General features: G+C 49.8%; 1 protein-coding gene across 4 annotated transcripts in view; it reads right to left on the minus strand.

The window, feature by feature from the left end:
• Positions 1 to 20,394, minus strand: part of PTPRU (protein tyrosine phosphatase receptor type U) — an 89,332-nt gene that overhangs the window by 57,202 nt on the left and 11,736 nt on the right. For all 4 annotated transcript variants that reach the window (XM_023219546.2, XM_023219545.2, XM_023219544.2 and 1 more), the window contains exons 2-7: positions 13,108 to 13,239; positions 9,673 to 9,944; positions 9,104 to 9,185; positions 8,882 to 8,997; positions 8,406 to 8,580; positions 7,546 to 7,839 (exon numbers count right to left, since the gene is read on the minus strand). In XM_023219546.2, the coding sequence (XP_023075314.1) occupies positions 7,546 to 7,839; positions 8,406 to 8,580; positions 8,882 to 8,997; positions 9,104 to 9,185; positions 9,673 to 9,944; positions 13,108 to 13,239 (1,071 nt within the window). The remainder of the gene's footprint in view (positions 1 to 7,545; positions 7,840 to 8,405; positions 8,581 to 8,881; positions 8,998 to 9,103; positions 9,186 to 9,672; positions 9,945 to 13,107; positions 13,240 to 20,394) is intronic.

Consider the following 20,394-nt stretch of genomic DNA (forward strand, 5'->3'; position numbering starts at 1 on the left):
GAGGCGGAGCTTGCAGTGAGCTGAGATCCGGCCACTGCACTCCAGCCTGGGCGACAGAGCGAGACTCTGTCTCAAAAAAAAAAAAAAGAAAGAAAGATTAAAAATACCATCATTTACTGGGTACTGTGTGTTAAGTGCTATACTTCACATACATTTAATGCATTTTCATGCAATTGTCTGCATTTAACCCGAAACACTGGAGGCTCCAAGGTTCAGGCTTTACAACTCCTCTTTCTTCTATCTACATTTATTCCCTAAAAATCTAAGGACTAAATCGGGGATTCTCAACCTCAGCACTATGAACATTTTAGACTCGATAATTATTTGTTTTCAGTGGCTGTCTGTGTATTGCAGGATGTTGAACAGCTTCCCTGGCCTCTATCCCTTTAGATGCCAGTAACACCCCATTGCCGCCACCCAGTTGTGACAACCGGTATGTCCTCAGTCACTGCCAAATGTCTCCTGGGAGACAAAATTGCCCCTAGTTGAGAATCATTAGCGTAAAAGATCTCATCCAACCTCAGGGCCTTAGATGCCATCTATACCATCTCTACACTGATGACTTTCAAATTTATATCTGCAGCCCGAACCTCTTCCCTGAACTCCACACTCACGTATCCATCTGCTGATGGGTATCTCCACTTGAATGTCCAATAGGTATCTCAAAGTCAACATTTCCAACACAGAACTCCTGATCTATGACGCCCACATCAAATCAGCTCCCACCACAGTCTGCTCCTTCGCAGGAAACGACAGCTCCATCGTTCCTGCTGCTCTAGCAAAATGCCTTGGAGCCATCCTTGACTTCTATTTCCCTTTCTCTCATCCCATATTCAATCCATCAGCAAATGCAGTTAGCTCTGCCTTCAAAATAAACCCAGAATCTGACCACTTCTCCTCACCACCACCACTTCCACTCGGCTCCCAGCCATTACCACCTCTCAAGCAGATCATTGCAGTAGCCTTCTTCCTGGTCTACTGTGGCACCTTTGCCCTCCTGAATAATGCTCTCCACAAAAGGACCAGAGGGATCCTTTTAAACAAAAGTAGATGATGCTCACTCCTGCTCCCTAAACCCTTCAGTGGCTCCCCAGCTCTCTCTGCGTACAACAGCTCTTAAGTCCCACATCTGCAGCTCAACTTCAGCCTCTTCTCCTGCCATCTCCCGCTCAGTCACTGATGCAGTGACACCTGTCTGCTGGATGCCCCTTGCACGTGCCAAGCATGCTCCAGCCTCCAGGCCTTTGTGCTGGCTGCTCAGTTGGCACTTATCACCATCTGACAGTCCTCCCTCGGTATATGTCGGGGATTGGATCTAGGACCCCTACATATAACCGAATTCACACATATTCAAGTCCCACAGTTGGCCCTTCATATATGCAGGCCCTAGAAACACTGGAGTTTTTTGTATTGTTGGTTTGTTTGTCTCTAGATAAGATCTTGCTCTGTCATCCAGGCTGGAGTGCAGTGTGAAATCTTAGCTCACTGCAGCCTTGATAATTCACAGATTGGCTTTTTAAAACACGAATATTGATTAGCAACAAATAACACTGACCTAAACCTCACACCTTACCCAAAATAGATCATGAACTTAAACGTAAAATGTAAAACTATAACACTTTTAGAAAAAAAAACAGGAGGCCGGGCACGGTGGCTCATGCCTGTAATCCCAGAACTTTGGGAGGCCGGATCACCTATAAGGTCGGGAGTTCAAGACCAGCCTGACCAATGAGGAGAAACTCTGCCTCTACTGAAAATACAAAATTAGCCAGGCGTGGTGGCACATGCCTGTAATCCCAGCTACTCAGGAGGCTGAGGCAGAAGAATCGCTTGAACCCAGGAGGCGGAAGTTGCAGTAAGCTGAGATCATGCCATTGTACCCCAACCTGGGCAACAAGAGAAAAACTCTGCATTAAAAAAAAAAAAAAGAAAAACAGTAGAAAATCTTTGGGAGCTAGGGATAGGCAAGGAGTTTTCAGACTGGATACCAAAATCACAATTCATAAAAGGGAAATTTTATAAACTGAACCTCATCAAAACTGAAAATAGTTCTGTGAAAATCCATATAAAGAGAGTGAAGGACAAGCTACAAACTGGGAGGAAATATTTACAAACTCCACATTTAACAAAGGACTGGTACCTAGAATGTACAAAAACTCTCAACACTTAACAGCAAAAAAAGAAAAAAGAATAATCCAATCAGAAAATGTTCAAAGACATGAACAGACGATGCACCAAAGAGGATATACAGATGGCAAACAGCACACGAAAAGATGTTCGTCCAGGTGCCGTGGCTCATGTTTGTAATCCCAGCATTTTGGGAGGCTGAGGCAGGCAGAACACTTGAGGTCAGGAATTCAAGACCAGCCTGGCCAACATGCTGAAACCCCATCTGTCCTAAAAATACAAAAATTAGCCAGGCGTGGTGGCATGCACCTGTAATCCCAGCTACTTGGGAGGTTGAGGCACAAGAATTGCTGGTTGCAGTGAGCTGAGATCATGCTGCTGTACTCCAGCCTGGGTGACACAGTGAGACTCCATTTCAAAAAAAAAAAAAAAAAGAAAAGATGTTCGACATCACTGGACGCTGAAGAAATGCAAATTAAGACCATGATGGGCTATCACTACACACCTCTCAGGAAGTCCAAAATAAAAAACAGTGACAACACTAAATGTTGGCAAGGATGCAGAAAACTGGATCACTCATACGTTGTTGGTGAGAATATAAAACAACACAGCCACTCTGGCAGTTTCTGATAAAACTAAACATGCAATCACCATATGACTCATTGATTGTACTCTTGAGCATTTATCCCAGAAAAAATGAAAAGTTATGTTCATGCAAAAACCTGTGTGTGAATGCTCACAGAAGCTTTACTTGTAATAATGAAAAAGTGGAACCAGCCCAGATGTCATTCAACAGGTGAATGGTTAAACAATCTGGCATTTCCACACCATGCAATAAAAAGTAATAAAAAGCAATAAAAAGTAATAAACTAATGATATACACAACTTGGATGTAGGAAACTATGCTGAATGAAAGAAATCAATCCCAGTGCCAAGATAATTCAATAAGGAAAGAATAGACTTTTCAACAAATGGTAATAAAGATCTACATACAAAAGAATGAAGTTGGCCATGCACGCCTATCATCCTAGCACTTTGGGAGGCTGAAACAGGTGGATCACCTGAGGTCAGGTGTTCGAGACCAGCCTGGCCAACATGGTGAAACTCTGTCTCTACCCAAAATACAATAATTAGCTGGGCATGGTGGTGCGTGCCTGTAATCCCAGCTACTCAGGAGGCTGAGGCAGGAGAATCACTTGAACCTGGGAGGTGGAGGTTGCAGTGAGCTGAGATTGCACCATTGCACTCCAGCCTGAGTGACAAGAGTGAAACTCCATCTCAAAAAAAAAAAAATGAGGTTGGATCCCTACCTCACACCACCTTTGAAAAATTAACTCAAAGTGGATCAAAGACCTGAATGTAATAGCTGAAACTATAAAACTATTAGAAAAAAAACACAGGAGTAAATCTTCATGACTGTGGATTAGGCAATGGTTTCTAGGTATGACATCAAAAGCACAAACAACAAAAGAAAAAAATAGATAAATTAAAAACTTCCATGCTTAAAAAAAAAACTATCAAGAAAAAGAAAATATAATCCACAGAATGGGAGAAAGTATTTGCAAACATTAACATCTGATAAGCATCTAGTGTCCATAATATATAAATAACTTTTTTTTTTTTTTTGAGACAGAGTCTCTGTCACCCAGGCTGGAGTGCAGTGGAGCCATCTCAGCTCACTGCAACCTCCACCTCCTGGGTTCAAGTGATTCTTGTGCCTCAACCTCCTGAGTAGCTGGGACAACAGGTACCCAGCACCACACCTGGCTAATCTTTGTATTTTTAGTAGAGACTGAGTTTCACCATGTTGACTAGGCTGGTCTCGAACTCCTGGCCTCAAGTGATCTGCCCTCCTCAGTCTCCCAAAGTGCTGGGATTACAGGCCTGAGCCACCACCGTGCCAGGCCTACTCAGAATATATAAGTAATTACAACTCGATAATAAAAAGACAAATAACCCAATTTAAAAATTGGTCATGACCGGGCACGGTGGCTCAAGCCTGTAATCCCAGCACTTTGGGAGGCCGAGACGGGCGGATCACGAGGTCAGGAAATTGAGACCATCCTGGCTAACAGTGAAACCCTGTCTACTAAAAAATACAAAAAACTAGCCGGGTGAGGTGACAGGCGCCTGTAGTCCCAGCTGCTTAGGAGGCTGAGGCAAGAGAATGGTGTAAACCCAGGAGGCGGAGCTTGCAGTGAGCTGAGATCGCGCCACTGCATTCCAGCCTGGGCGACAGAGCGCGACTCCGTCTCAAAAAAATAAAATAAAATAAAATAAAATAAAATAAAAATAAAAATCGGTCATTTTTAACACTCTGAATAGACATCTCTACAAAGAAGAAGATATCAAAATGGTCAATAAGCACATAAAAAATGCTCGATATCATTAGCCATCAGGGTAATGCAAATCAAAATCACAATGAGATACCATTTCATATACACTAGAGTGCTTATAATAAGACAGATAATAACAGCACCACACCTGGCTACTTTTTGTGCTTATAACAAATTTTTGTGCTTATAACAAATAACACTGACCTAAACCTCACACCTTACCCAAAACAGATCATGAACTTAAACGTAAAATGTAAAACTATAACACTTTTAGAAAAAAAACAGGAGGCCGGGCACGGTGGCTCATGCCTGTAATCCCAGAACTTTGGGAGGCCGGATCACCTATAAGGTCGGAAGTGCTTATAATAAGACAGATAATAACAAGTGGTGACAAGGATGCAGAGCAACTAGAACTCTCATAGACTAGTAGTGGGAATTTAAAGTAGTACAGCTTCTTTGGAAAACAGTCCAGCAGTTCCTCAATGAATAAACACAGAGATATCTTATGATATATATGGTACATATGCAAGAAAAATGAAAACATACATCAATATAAAAACTTGTACATAAATATAGCAATACTGTTCATAATAGCCAAAAAATGTAAACAACCCCAATTTCCATCAACTGATGAATGACAAATAAACTGTGATATATTCATATAATGGAATATTATTAAACAATAAATAAGAATGGAATATTGATACATGCTACAATGAGGACAGACCTTGAAAACATCATGCTATATGGAAGAAGGGTCAGGTGTGGTGGCTCACACCTGTAATCCCAGCACTTTGGGAGGCCAAGGCAGGCGGATCACCTGAGATCAGGAATTCGAGACCAGCCTGGCCAACACGGCCAAACTCCATCTCTACTAAAAATACGAAAATTAGCCAGGCGTGGTGGCAGGTGCCTGTAGTCTCAGCTACTCGGGAGGCTGAGGCAGGAGAACCCCTTTAACCCAGGAGGTGGAGGTTGCAGTGAGCCGAGATCAAGCCACTGCACTCCAGCCTGGCGACAGAGCGAGACTCCGTCTTAAAAAATAATAAATAAATAAATGGAAGAAGCCAGTCAGAAAAGACTATATATTTTATGATTCCATTTATGTGAAACGTCCACAGAGAGGCAAATCCATAGGGACAGAAAGGAAATTAGTGGTTGCCTAGGGCTAGAGGTGTTCAGGTGAAATGGGGATGACTGCTAAAGAGTACAAAATTTCCTTCTGAGGTGATGAAAATGTTCCAAAATTGATTGTGTTAATGGTTGTATAACTCTGTCAATACAGTAGTCCCCCCGTATCTGCAGGGGACACATTCCAAGACATTATGTTTTTCCTATACATACACACCTATGATAAAGTTTAATTTCTACATTAGGCGCAGTAAGAGATTCACAACAATAATAATAAAATAGAACAATTGCAACACCACACTATAATAAAAGTTACATAAATGTGATCTCTCTCTCTCAAAATATCTTATTGTACAGTACTCACCTTTTCAAGCCTCAAGTTGACCACAGGTAACTAAAACCATAGAAGGAGAAACCTCAGGTACACGGGGACTACTGTATACTGAAAACCACTGAATTGTACATTTTAAGGATTGAATTGTATGAGATGTGGATTATATTGCTGTTTATAACAATAAAGCTGTTACCCAAAAAAAGCCAATTCCAGAAGTTATATACTCTGATTTCATTCATATAATATTTTTGAAACAACAAAATTTTAGAAATGAAGGGCAGATTAGTGACTACCAAAAGTTGGGGAGTAGAGGAAGAAAGGGAGGTGAATGTGGTTATAAAAGAGTCCTTAAGGGGATTGAACTATTCAGTATTTTGACTGTAGTGGTGAATACACAAACCTACACATGTGATAAACTGTGCAGAACTACATACACACATGTACACATACAAACAAGTATAAGCAAAACCAGAAAAGTCTGAATAAGATCTGTGGTTTTTATCAATGTGAATATCTTGATTGTGATATCATACTATAGTTTTGCAGCATGTTACCAAGGCAGAAAATAGGGTGAAGTGCACAGAGAATCTTTCTGCATTTTTTTTACAACTGCACGTGAATCCACATTTATCTCAATAAGTCCATTAAAAAAACACACTAGGCCAGGCACGGTGGCTCACGCCTGTAATCGTAGCACTCTGGAAGGCCGAGGTGGGTGGATCACCTGAGGTTAGGAGTTTGAAACCAGACTGGCCAATGCGGTGAAACCCTGTCTCCAGTAAAAATACAAAAATTAGCCGGGCATCATGGCACATGCCTGTAATCCTAGCTACTTGGGAGGCTGTGGCAGGAGAATCACTTGAACCCAGGAGGCAGAGGTTGCAGTGAACCAAGATTGCGTCACTGCACTCCAGCCTGGGTGACAGAGCAAAACTCTGTCTCAAAAGGAAAAATAATAATAATAACAACAACAACACTAAAGTCACAAAAAGAAAAACCTGTTGTGTTCTCAATTTTTCTTCTGATTAAACAAAAAAGACCCTCATCTGGCACAGGTGTACCATCCTCCAACAGCTGCTTTGCCCTTTTTAACAAGGAAGAGCAGACCTCAGGCTCAATGCCCAGACAAGAGAAACCAGCTAGAATACATAACACACTTGTATTTGATGGCGTTTAGTTGCTTATTTTATCTAGATGTAGAAAGAAGAACACAGATTCTGTAGCCAGCCAGTCAAGAGTTCCAATCCCATCTCTGCCACTTAATAGTTGTGTGCTCTTGGGCCAGTCACTTAACATCTCTGTACCTCAGTCACATCTGTAAAATGGGTATGACAAGAGCACCTACATCGTGGTGTTGTTATAAGTTTTAAATCTATAAATATGGGCTTGTGTGTGTGTCTACACACAGGTATGTTTAAGTGCCTGACACAAAGTAAAGTATTAGCTATCATCATCTTTGACAAAACAAGGGTTAAGGAAAAATCGCAATGTTTTAGAAAGGTTTACAAGCACAGATCCAGGCCACGCTACCTCTCGAATGCGCCCCTCCATAGCTCTGGGCCCATACCCAGGTGTCCCACACCAGGGACTGAGGTCAGGAGTAGCGGCTGCACCCACCTGCGCATTTGGTGCGGCTGATGAGGGGTGGCCCGGGGCGGCCAGTGCCGCCGTCTCCAGGACGCGTGAGCAGCACGCTGATCTCATACTCTGTGTCGGGGTCGAGGTGCCACAGCTTGTAGGTCTGCAGGCTGACGGCATGCACTTCGGCCCAGGGCCCGCGCGCCATGCGGTACTCAATCTCCTTGCGCACGATCGGCCCGTCGCCAATAATGGAGTTGGTGTTGAGCTGGATGATGAGGTAGGTGGGACCAGCACGCAGCAGCTGTGGGGGCGCGATGGGAGTGGGGGGCTCTGCGAGGAGATGGGGGAGAGGCGGGGCGGACCGCTGCTGCTGTGAGACCCCAGCACCCAACTCTGCGTCCCACTACACCCAAATCCCTCCTCGTCCTCCCAGGGCCTCTCACGCTGCTACTAAGCCCTCAACCAGACCTGCTCTCCTACCCCCACTAAATCCCTAGGCCCTAAGGGGCACCTGGCTCCAAGGCTGACCCCGCCCTCGCCGATCAGCCCACAACCCCTCTCTCAGGCCCCTCCTAAACCCCCAAATCCTCGCCTCCTGGAGCTGACCGCAGGCCAGCTAGGATCAGCACAGTGGTCACACAGCCAGACCCCCAACCCCTCTAGGCTCTCACCTTGACCCTGTCCGAGCCCCTTGACGCCAGCCCCGACCCCTAGATCAGATCTCATCCCGGTTGGACCACTGCCATCTACCCAGGCCCACCTTCAGATCGCGCCCCCGCGACACCCTGCCGGCCCCACCCCCCATGACCACGCCCCCCGGGCAGACCCCGCCCCCGCCGCCGGCCCCGCCCCTCGAGGGTGGGGGTCCCGGCGCTCCCCGGCGTCCGCCAGCTGACCCTTGACGATGAGCTCCGCGAAGTTGGAGACGCCCGCTCCGCGTGGGGCCTGGGACACACAGCGGTACAGGTCTTGCTCGGCGCGGCTCACGGCAGCCAGCGGGAAAGTGGCCAGGAAGCGCCGGTGGCTGATGTGCCGCACGCCCGCCGCCGGCACCAGCGCCCCGCTCTGCCGCTGCAGGGAAGAGAGTGAGAAGGTCAAGGGCGCCTCGAAGCAAGGGGTCCCGATCTCGCTGTGACCCAGGCCCCATTTAACCGTCCCTACTACACAGCACGGACATAGGTTCCTGGAGCCGCACTCTGACCTGGGGAATGGGGGCCCAAGAGAGTGCAGAGCGGAGCTAGGGGAGGGCCGGGACGCTGTGCGCGGTGCTGGAGTACAAAGCAGGGACTCAGCATCCTGCAGGGAGTCAGTGTCAGAAGCAGCCACCAACCCCCCGACCCTGCCCCCAGCCGAGGTCACCGCTCCCACTCACCTGCAGGAGGAAGCGTTCGGCCTCGGCCGCTCTGCCCGCCGCCATGCACTGGAACGACGCGTTCTGGCCCGCGTTGACCTCCACGTCGCCCAGGCGGGAGAAGTGTGGGGCCTTTGCTGTGGGGTTAGAGCCGCGTAGTGAGCTGGGCCTGCGCCCCCTGCAGGCAGGAGCCGCGGCCGCCCGCACCCCTTACCCCTGCGCCCCCAGTGGGCCAGGACTCACCGCAGGGGTAGCTGAGAAGCAGGATGTCGTCTAGGCCCATGTAGCCCCTGCGGTCTGGGGAGATGAGGGCCTCAAACAGCACCTGGGGGAGGCGGGAGGGCCCCTGTCATACTGATATCCCTCCAGCCTTGCCTGGGGAGGTGCCCACTTTCAGCTTGGCCTCAGCTTCCTCTGCCTCAACTAGCGCAGGTCAGCCCCGCTCACACTGACGCTCCCTCCCAAGCCAGCTAGTTGGGAGTGGGGTCCCAGCGCCCATAGTGAATAAGGTGGAGGCCAGAGTTTCCATCCAAATCCTGGACAGTTACCCTCAAGCAGCCACACGGGGTTTCCAGGTGAGCACTGTTCCAACTCACCCTTGACCTGGGCCCAGAGGCTATTCCTAGGAACAATGACCTCAGATGCTAAACCCAGACTGGCCCCAGACTGACCCCTGGCCTTGACCACAGGTTGCCTCTGATGCTGAATGCAGACACATTCTAACTTCAGCCGCTCATCCACTCTGACCTCAAGCTGACATCCATCTGCCCCACCTCCAGGCACAGGCTGACCGCTGACTGAACCCAGCCCACCTGATATTCATTGGGCCAGAAAGTGCTGACAGCCAGCTCAGCCTGGTGCCACTGACGGCCATGGGATCCAGTCATATTCCAGACAGCACTGCCCAGGGGGCCCCCATTAACGCGCACGTAGACACCCAGGGTGCCCGGGCTGTGCCCGTCCCGGCTGTACAGGAAGTAGCTGAACTGCACACAGTGGGTGTCATTCTCGCTCAGGCTCTGGAAGACGACATGGGCTCGCTGGCCTGGGGCATGCTGGGAAGTGTTGACCATCAAGTAGGAGCCTGGAAAGACAGGAGGAAGAGGCAGGAGCTGAGGAGACCTCAGGGGAGGGCCAGGGCCAGGGGGACACTGAGAAGGACTCCAGGCATCGGGACCCACCAGGAGTCAGGGATTCTGAGTTCTGGCCCCAGCTCCACCTTCCTGGGTGAGTCCCTTCACTTCCTAGCATCTGTTTCCCACAGGAGACCTGGAGCAGCAAAAAACACACAAACCTGACTTTGTCAAAACCATTTAAAGGCTAGGCGCGGTGGCTCTCGCCTGTAATCCCAATGCTTTGAGAGGTTGAGGTGGGTGGATCACCTGAGGTCAGGAGTTTGAGACCAGCCTGACCAATATGGTGAAACCCTGTCTCTACTAAAAAAAAACAAAAATTAGCAGAGTGTGGTGGCATGCGCCTATAGTCCCAGCTACTCGGGAGGCTGAAACAGGAGAATTGCTTGAACCTGGGAGGCAGAGGATGCAGTGAGCCAAGATCACGCCACTACACTCCAGCCTGGGTGACAGAGCAAAACTCAGTCTCAAAAAAAAAAAGGGGGGGGCTCCTTACAATCTACAGGTCACAAAGCCCATGCCCGGCCTAACCACAGCTTTCCCCATGTTCTGAGCCATCCCTGGAGGCAGGGACTGGGTCATTCACCCCTAGAGTCAAGATCTTGGCACACGACAGTCCCTCAAAGGCCATCCCTTCCAAAGCCCTCCCTCCGCCTCCCACCAAGGGCTTCTCTCCTGGCCCCTGGGTCATTACTAAAGTGCCTGTCTGTCTCCCATCAGCCTGTGAGGTCTCAGGACGCAAGCTGAATCAATAGGTAGAATAGAGATTGAATGAAAGGATTCCAATTTCCCTTCCAGACCTCATCCCTGAGTCTAAATTCCTGGGATACAAATCCCCTTGACTTCCAACCTGGAGAAAGGCAGCCTGTCCCTTCCCCAGAGACCCAGCCTGGGTACTGGGGGAGTAGAAGTGGACTAGGCTGGCTCAGGACCTGGCTGGAGGATTTGGGCTTCCCAAAGGGCACCTGAAACCACCCAGCGCTGCCTCCTCCCGGGCTTGGCTGCCAGCCAACACAAGTTCATTCAGATCCCCGCTCCAGGAGGACTCCCTGGGGACTCTGCTGGAGGGTATCTCATTCATCTCTGTAAGCTAGAAGGCCTATGGAGGCGGCTCCTGGATCAGTCCCAGCAGGGCAGTCGTAAACTAAACTCAAGTTCCCATCCCCATCCAGGAAGGGGCACTTCCCAACCCCCAATACACTCCCTCTTGGCCCACTCATGCTACTTCTCTCTCCTCTCCCTGCAAGCAGCTGTGTGCATCTTTCTCTCTCTTTCAATCTGACACTTTGTTCTTTCCTCCTCCTTCTGCTCCCTCTGCCTCTCCCTCCGCTCACTGCATCCCTCCCCTTCCCTTTCATTTACTCCCTTTGTCCCTGTCACTCTTGCTTCTCTTCTCTCCTGCTCTCCATCTCTGAGTGTGAATCTCCCTCCTTTCTTCTCCCTCCACCCCCAGCTCCATTTCCTAGAATGTGAGAACCAGGAGGACAAAGATTGTCCATCTGGCTCACCACCACATCCTCAAGACCTAGCACAAGGCTCACACTAATTGCTAAATTCCCCTCTCCCCTTTCTCACTGCTTGTACGTGACAAGAGAGGTAGAGTGCACTCAGGGTGGTCAGGACTGTAAGAGGTAAATTCCAATCAGCTGCTTTGTACCTGAGTGCCAACCATGTATCAGACTGAGGCTGGGCCCTAGGAATATGGAGAGGCCCCCACGAGGTCCCTGCCATGGTGGGTACCTTTACAGATTATTTTCAGAGAAGTCAAACTGTGATACCCACTAACACCTGCAGAGGCAGAGATAAGTGCCCCAGGAAGGGCACAGTGTGAGCAAATGCACAGAAGGGGAGGGGCAGGGCAAGCTGTGAGAGTCTGCAGGAGGCACCTGTGCCAGGTCATGAAGGTCTTCTCTCCTAGTGGCTTCAAGTCCTGGCCCCACCACTGAGAATCTTCACTGCCCCTCCCTGACAACGGATGCAATCTCAGCCATGCTGTGAGCTGGGCAGTAAAGACCCTGGGCACTAGTGTGATGGGGCAAAGGGAGGGGGCTTCAGGCTGTGGAATATGGGGATTCACTCAGAAAGCCTATTTGATACCCACACTATCTATGTCTTCTGACACAGCCCTTATCAGTAATAAAGTTGACAATTTGGCCTTTATTTGTCTCATTCTTTTTTAATTCCCAGTTGATTCTGCATCCAGTGAAGAGGAGTACTAATTATACAACTCCTCTTCCCCAAAGGACTTCCCCAAAGGTCTTCCCCAAAGACCCTCAACAATAGCAACTAAATAACTGACTCCTGCATGCCACCCTTGTGCTCTGTACTTTATACGCATCATCTCATGACCCTCTGAAATGGAGTCCTGTTTGCCTCATTTTACAGTGAAGACAATGGAGGCTCACAGACGTTAAGTGACTTGCCCAAGGTCACACTGCTGGTAAAGTGATAGAGCCAGGGTTTGAGCCCAGGTCTTTATGGCTCTGGAATGAGTGCTCTAGGGTCCATGATGAAAGCAGGAAGTCAGTACTAGAATCCATATTATTAGTCTCCTAACTCCCAATCCAGAGCTCAGGATGACAAAGGTGCCCCATCTTGAAACAGGAACAGAGCAAGGTAGAAGTTGAGAAGGATCAGGGACTTCCAGGAGGAAGAGGGCAGAGGAAAGAAGGTTTTAAACACATCTAGTCCCAATGTTACTGCTCTTTCAGCATCTTCAAGTCCTGGAGAGATCAGGATTCAGGGGCTCCTTGGGAGAAAAGAATCTCTGAAGAGAGCCTCCCAAAGATGGAGGATTTAGGAAGAACTGAGAGTGGGAGTGGGCTGGATCCTGAGCTAGGCAGCAAGGGGAGTAACTGGAAGTGAGTTTTAACTCACAGCCATAAGGGCCTTTAATGGCTTGAACCTGCACTCATTTTACACACGGAACTACCTGACATGCACAATTAGACAGTGTCGAGAGAAAGCCACATTCAGTGTCACATATGTCATTAAAGATGCAAATGCAGGTGGGGCCCAGAGAGGTTAAGTAAAGTGCCCAAGGTCACACGGCAGGTGGGTAGAAGTGCCTCTGGAAGGAGAAGAAGGGGTAATGGCGATGGAGAGTAGACTTACCATGGGGCAGGTCCACAGGGGCCCGGGTGCCAGGGTGGATTCGCACTTGCTCCCACTGGAAGTCATCGTACTGGGCCTGGCTGTACTCGCAGGGCACTGCTGGGTCACTTGCCTCCTCAAAGGTGCAGCCAGCTGTGAGAGCAGGGTCTGGTTAGCCCAGGCTAAGGCAGGACTACTGGCCAGCAGGATTCCTGGAGGGTAGCCCCCACCCTCCTCCCTTTCTTCAGGCCCTTCCCCACACTGCTCCCTCCCTCTACCAAAATTCTCCCTCCTCCACCCTCTCCCTCTACCATGGTCTCCCTCACTGTCCCCTCCCAATACCAAGATGTCCCTACATGCCTACTCCCCCAGTACTTCCCAGGACCAGCCCCCACCACCACCACCACCACTGGCTCAGCCATCCATCAAAGACCCTCCTCAATAAAAACTACTTATCAGGATTGCTATATTATTAGAACTTCACAACAACCCATAAGATCAGGAATAGAATTATCTCCACTTTGTGGATAAGAAAACTGAGACCCCAAAAGTCTGAGTGACTTCATTAGGGTCACACAGCTCACTGGCGACGGAGATGGGGTTTGAACTGAGATCTCCTGATTGTTACCCAGTGTTCTGTCCCCTGCCCCTCTATCTTCCCATAGAGGACAGACAGTGGGCCCTGGGCCTGGCAGGACCATGCATGCCATAATCCAGCCCAATGAGATCTCCTTTAAAAATAACAATTGCCAGCCGGGCGCGGTGGCTCACGCCTGTAATCCCAGCACTTTGGGAGGCCGAAGTGGGCGGATCACGAGGTCAGGAGATCGAGACTATCCTGGCTAACACGATGAAACCCCGTCTCTACTAAAAATACAAAAAATTAGCCGGGCGTGGTGGCGGGCGCCTGTAGTCCCAGCTACTCGGAGGCTGAGGCAGGAGAATGGCATGAACCCGGGAGGCGGAGCATGCAGTGAGCCAAGATTGCCCCACTGCACTCCAGCCTGGGTGACAAAGCGAGACTCCGTCTCAAAAAAAAAAAAAAAAAAAAAATAATAATAATAATAATAATAATAATAATAATTGCCACCAATCCACTCAAGCCGGGCACAATGCTAAATGGTGTAAGTACAGAGCCTCGTTCAGGCCACGCATTCTGAGACAGGCACCCCTATTTTTCCTACTTGACAGATGTCGATGGGATTCAGACATTGCCCAAAGTCAGTCAAGTTAGGTCTCTACCTGCGGGAATGTGACATGCAAAAGCATAGTCATGTGTGGACGAGGCACATGTATGACTAGATGAAGCAACTTCCCATGATTTGCAACCAGTACTAACAGTTTAAATGAGAAAGGGGGAGGAAGTGGGGATTGAAATAGATGTGAGTCCTTTGGTTGGTAATGAGGTCTATATATCTCAGTGAGTTCATCAAAGCCCTAAGCTGGTTGCCTAATAAACTTGAGATCACTATTGGTTTAGAAAGGAACTGAAAGCTTCTCCCTGGCACTCACTCCAAAACCTTGGTGTTTGGAGCCCCATCAGGAGCCTGAGGCACCAGAAACCCAGGAAAATGCCCAAGCAAGTGGCGAGGAAGCAAGTGCGAACCATGCCAGACCCTGTCCTGGGTGCCTGCTAGCCACTGGTACTCCTCCCAATTTGACAGATGACGTGACTGAGGTTCTGAGGAATGAAGGGATTTGTCCACCGCACCACGTGGCGGATCAATGAGTGGGCTTTGGCATCACAGACTTGGGATCAAATCTTGACTGCAATTTGCCAACCCCTGTGACCAGGGGCAGGTGGCTTCTCTTTCTGAGCCTGTGTTTCCCTATCTGCACATAGGCTGGTTGAGGATTTGATGTAGTGGCCCACTTAGCACAACGCCCAGCATACGTAAGCACTTAGGAAATAGCAGCTCTTATATGTACCATGCAAGTCTACATAAGGAACAGAGGTGGGATTTGAACCCATGTGGGTCAGATGACGAAGTCCAGGCTTCCCCAAAAAAGAGATTTCGATACCAGAAGGAGCAGACCTGAGCTGCTTCCCAATCTCAAGAAGAAGAGGGAGAGGTATAGATAGTTGTGATATTTACATATATTTGGTTGGTGCAAAAGTAATTGCAGTTTTTGCCATTTTTTTTTTTTTTTAAGTAAAGGAAAAAACAGCAATTACTTTTGTACAACCTAACATATATTTATTTATATATATAAAAGCCTTTGTACAGTCTTATAATGTTGGGACACTTTAGGCCTCAGAAACAGGCTTCAGGAAACAAAATTTCTCTCTGACCTACTCCTGTCCTCCTTTCACCTGTCCAAGGCAGGGCTCTAATCTAATCACGGGTCATTCCAGAGAGGGTCCTGCCTGATACCCTAGAGGAAGGAATGCCACGGAAAGGCCAAAACAAGTTTAAGCAGACAGGCCTTGCTGGGTTTAGATCAGGCGCTTAATGTGCAATCACATTTGTCAATCATGCTTACATAAGGAAACCTCTGTAAATACCCAAAAGGACAGGGTTCGGAGAGCTTCCAGACAGCGGAGCACTCGGAGCTTCTTGGAGGGTGATGGGTCCAGAGAGGGCAAGGAAGCTCCACGTGCCTTCCCCCATACCTCACCCTATGCATCTCTTCATCTGTATCCTCTGCAATATCCTTTATAATTAACCAGTTAATATGTTTCTGAGTTCTGTGAGCTGCTCCAGCAAATTAAACCCAAAGAGGGGGTCGTGGGAACCCCAACTTGCAGCTGGTCGGCCAGAAGTTCTGGAGGCCCAGACTTGCAACTGGTGTCTGGAGGAGGAGGCAGTCACGGGGACTGAGCCCTCAACCCATGGGATCTGACCCGTGTGCTGGAACTGAATTGGAGGACACCCAGCTGGTCTCTGCTACAGAATTAATTGCTTGCTTGGTGGTGGGGAGAAGCCCCCACACATGTGGTCACAGAGGTCTCCTGTGTTGATGGCTGCTGCTGTGGTGGTGTGAGGGCAGAGGAAAAACACCGTTTGAGGGAGGTTTTCCCTAACAACAGTACTTGGGGAGTGAGTGCCACATGACATTTGAGGAAGCTTTTCCCAAATAACAGCACTTGGGGCATGAGTGCCATGTCACAGGCACAGTGCTACAGGCATCTTCACACGCAGCAAGCGACTTCACTTAGGAGGCTCTACTGTTTCACCTGCAGCTGCAACTCCTCTAGGTTGTGATGCAGATGATGTGAAGTAGTACGTGAAAAACACACCCAGGCCAGGCGCAGTGGCTCACGCCTGTAATCCCAACACTTTGGGAGGCCAAGGTGGGCGGATCGCCTGAGGTCAGGAGTTCGAGACCAGCCTGGCCAACATGGTGAAACCCCCGTCTCTACTAAAAATAAAAAAATTAGCTGGGTGTGGTGGCGCTTGCCTGTAGTCCCAGCTACTTGGAAGGCAGAGGTAGGAGAATCGCTTGAACCTGGGAGGCAGAGGTTGCAGTGAGCTGAGATGATGCCACTGCACTCCAGTCAGGGTGACAGAGCATGACTCTGTCTCAAAAAAAAAAGAAAGAAAAAAGAAAAACACACCCAGAAGAGCCAGGCACAAAGGGCTCCTCACTGCTGGGGACTCCCTGTCTTCTCCTGAAATGGTGAGACGTAGGGATGAGGATGGCACCAAGCAGATGGGATGAAGTAACAGAATACTCTTTCCAGAGCGGGGGCAGGACCTTGGCTGAGCTTTTTGGCTCTTTGTTTGAAAAGCCGTGGTCAGCATCATGCCCTGTTGACCGTGGGAGGTGGTTTTAACCCCATCTGTGCCTGGAGGGCCTCAGCTTCCCCTCTAGAAAAAGACCCACAGTGCAGCAGAGAGAGAGAACATGGCAAGTATAGAGAGAGAGCATAGTGGTCAGGGAGGACTTCCTGGAGGAGGAGGCCAGCTAACTTCAGCTTGAGCTGGGCCTGCCCTAAGGCTCTTAGCCAAGGCCTCCTTGAGACGGAGGGGTTGCCACAAAAGGAAGCCCAGGATCTAAAGCCCTGGCTGGGGTTCAGGCCTTTCCTGTTCCTTCACAAGTAACAAGGCCGCTGCCCCGATGTCTCACCCACCGCCCTGGGGATAGCCTGGGAGTGCCAGCTCCTTGGCTTCCTCTTATTCATCCTGAGCCAGGTCACACGAACTGCCAGGACTCCCAGACTGACTAACCTGGTCAGAATGACACCCAGACCACCTGACCTCAGTCAGAGGAGCCCCCAGATAGACTGACACCAGTCCTATGATCCCCAGACAGACTGACTCAAGTTGGTGACCCCCAAATAGACTGACTTCAGCCAGCCTGGCTCCCAGCTGACTGTCCCTGTTGAAAGTGGCCTCAGCCTCATACAGATGACCCCCAGACTATCTCACTTCAGCCAGAATCACCACCAGACTGACTGACTGACCCCAGACCTGCCCACCCCAGCCACAATGACCCCTGACCTATGCCAAATGACCCCTACAACTGACCCCAGCCAGGGTGACCTCCAAGGAGTCACTCTAGATGGGCTGACTGATTGACCCCATCCAGAGTGATTCCTTTTTTTTTTTTTTTTGAGATACAGTCCCGTTCTGTCACCCAGGCTAGAGTGCAATAGCGTGATCTCAGCTCACTGCAACCTCCAGCTCCCAGGTTCAAGCTATTCTCGTGCCTCAGCCTCCAAAGTAGCTGGAATTTTAGGCACGCGCCACCGTACCCAGCTAATTTTTGTATTTTTAGTAGAGACGGGGTGTCGCCGTGCTGGCCAGGCTGCTCTCAAACTCCTGGCCTCAAGCGATGCCCCCACCTTGGCCTCCCAAAGTGCTGGGATTACAGGCGTGAGCCACTGCGCCCAGCCTCAGGGTAATTCCTTAACCGGACTGACTCTCTCTCCCTGACTCATGTCCATCTCTAGACCTGTGTCTCTGGACCAGGCCCGGTTCTAGCTCCAGCCCATAGTGGGTAACATCTCTGGAGCCAGGCTCCCCAAGAAGCACCCCAACCTTACCCCTTCCCCTCGTCCCCTGAGAGGGGAACGGTCAGCTAGGAGCCAAGAGCCCCAAAGCCAAGTCCCAGTTCTGCTAGAGACCCAACTCCTACTGGAGGCCACTAAATCTGAGTTTGGGTTCAGAGCAAGAATGGTAGCAAGGAATCCTTCCGGACTCCACTGACACAAACATGGGCACAGACATGCACAAATACACATCAATACCTCTACGAGGGGCTGTGAATTACCACCATGACCACCTGTGCCGGTGAATCCTCTTAGCAACTCAGAAGGTAGGTAGTATTATTTTTGTCTTATTGTTAGTTTATTAGGCACCATTATTATTCCTAATTTACAGATTAAAACAGACTCAGAGAGATACAGCTGCTTACTCAAGACCACACAGCTACGATGTGCAGAAGCTCAGACTTAAACCCTCTATTTTTATTCCAGGAGACTGGGCACAAACAAAACAAAACAAGGCCTGCCGTTCTGCTGGCCGGAAGTGTTAATTCAGCTTCATTCACGGGGGATTTGTTCCCCGCCAGTACAAAGCAGGTCCCAGGCTGGCACTATTAGAGGTACAAGGATGATGAAGACTCCGCCCTGCCCTCAGGGACCTCCTAGTCCCACTGAGGGTGAGGAAGAGGGAATGAGGAAATAAGAGAAGGTTCAAGGCCACAAGAGGGGGTCCAGGGAGGGAGCGAGGTCGAGGGGGAAGGCCTCCTGGAAGAGGCGGCATCTAAGCAGAGCCAGGAAGGATGGGTAGAGATGGGTGGAAGGCATTTATGGCAAAGGGCCCGGGGGAGCAAAGCAAGGCGGTGAATAAACACAGTTTGTCCAGGGCACAGAGAGAAGCCCAAGTTGGCTAAAGCCATGAGAGCTATGACTGGAGGGAGGGGAGGCTGAGGCCAATTCATGGAGGACCCTAAACACCAGGGTGAGGAGCTGGGCCTCATTTTGCATTAAGGAGCCACAGAAGGTGTCTGAGTAGGAAAGTGCCTGGATTCAGATGAGATAAACGATATATCCTATAAGCCATGAGTAGGGCAGGTGGTGTCTCCAGAGAGCATAGCAGGATCCAGAGGTAGCTTGGGAACAAGCCACCAAGGGGTCTAGAGTCAGATGTCAGAAACTGGTGAGGACAGGGGCCTCGAGTCCCCTTCCAGGATGCAAACAGCACACCCTCAAATCACAGTCAGAGAGGTGCAGAGCACACAACACACATATGCCCAGAGCCCCGCACTCAGTGTTCACACACACTCCCTTTCTGCAGCCTGGGCCAAGCCTGGGGATGCGGTCTCAGCTAGACTGGGAACAGCGAGAAAGCCTGTCCCTGGGCACCCCATATCTACGGAGGCCTCCCTGAGAGGGTGAATTGAATCAACCCAAGACCCCCAAGGGCTCCCCCAGCCTCAGCTCAAACTGGCCCAGCTACATTCCTCAGCTAATCTCCCCAATCTGGCAGGCGGTTGCCTGAGCAACCGTCAGCCACAATTTGGGAAGGCAGGGGGATGGTTTAGCCACATCCGGCTGGGCTCGGGATGGGGTGATGTAAGGGGCAGAGCTGCCTCTGGAAGAGTGTGGAGGGGTCTCCCTGGTGGGAGGGGCTCTACATCTCCACACGCATGTTTCCACATGCAGGTGTGCATGTGCAGGTGTGTGTGTGTGTATGTGTGCTGTGAGATGACAGGACAGCCTGGTACTGAGTTTCAAGTATTCAAATGGCAGGCGGGAGACCTGGATCTTACTCCTGCTGAGCCTCTAAGTCCCTCTGTGACCTTGGGCAGGTGACTTGCCCTCTCTGAATCCTTACCTCCTCACCTGTAAAATGAGAATGGGGACCGCTAAGGTCGGATGACAGATTGCAGTTGCGTGAGTGTGCACGTGAGCAAGAGTCATCTAGGGGCAGAGGTGCGTGAGGGTGAGCATGGGTGTCAGCAAGGGGAGGTCTCCCGGGCAGGCGCTGTGAAGCCGCGGTTGTACAGACGTGCATTTACAAGCAAAGGTACGAGGGCACATTTAGTGGTAAGCTTGCACCTAAGGGGGAGGTGGGTATGTGCAGCGAGGCAGACGGGAGTTGTGCATAGCTGTGGATGTGTGAGTGTGAACACCACAAGCACTGCACACCAGACTTCCCTCACACCCGACAGGAAACAGCACTCCATCCCCAATGCGGTTGCAGCTGCAACCAGTATTTTCTGAAGATCCCTGGCAAACAGAGACTTTTGTGCCCTTTGGTTTGTCCACAAAACATCCAATTCCCAAGAGTGGTCCCGGGAGAAGCACAACTTCTCCCAACAGATTGCAAATTTAGGGACTGGGATTTCACCCAAACC

This window comes from Piliocolobus tephrosceles, chromosome 1 (genome assembly GCF_002776525.5).
Source record: "Piliocolobus tephrosceles isolate RC106 chromosome 1, ASM277652v3, whole genome shotgun sequence".
Taxonomy (NCBI): domain Eukaryota; kingdom Metazoa; phylum Chordata; class Mammalia; order Primates; family Cercopithecidae; genus Piliocolobus; species Piliocolobus tephrosceles.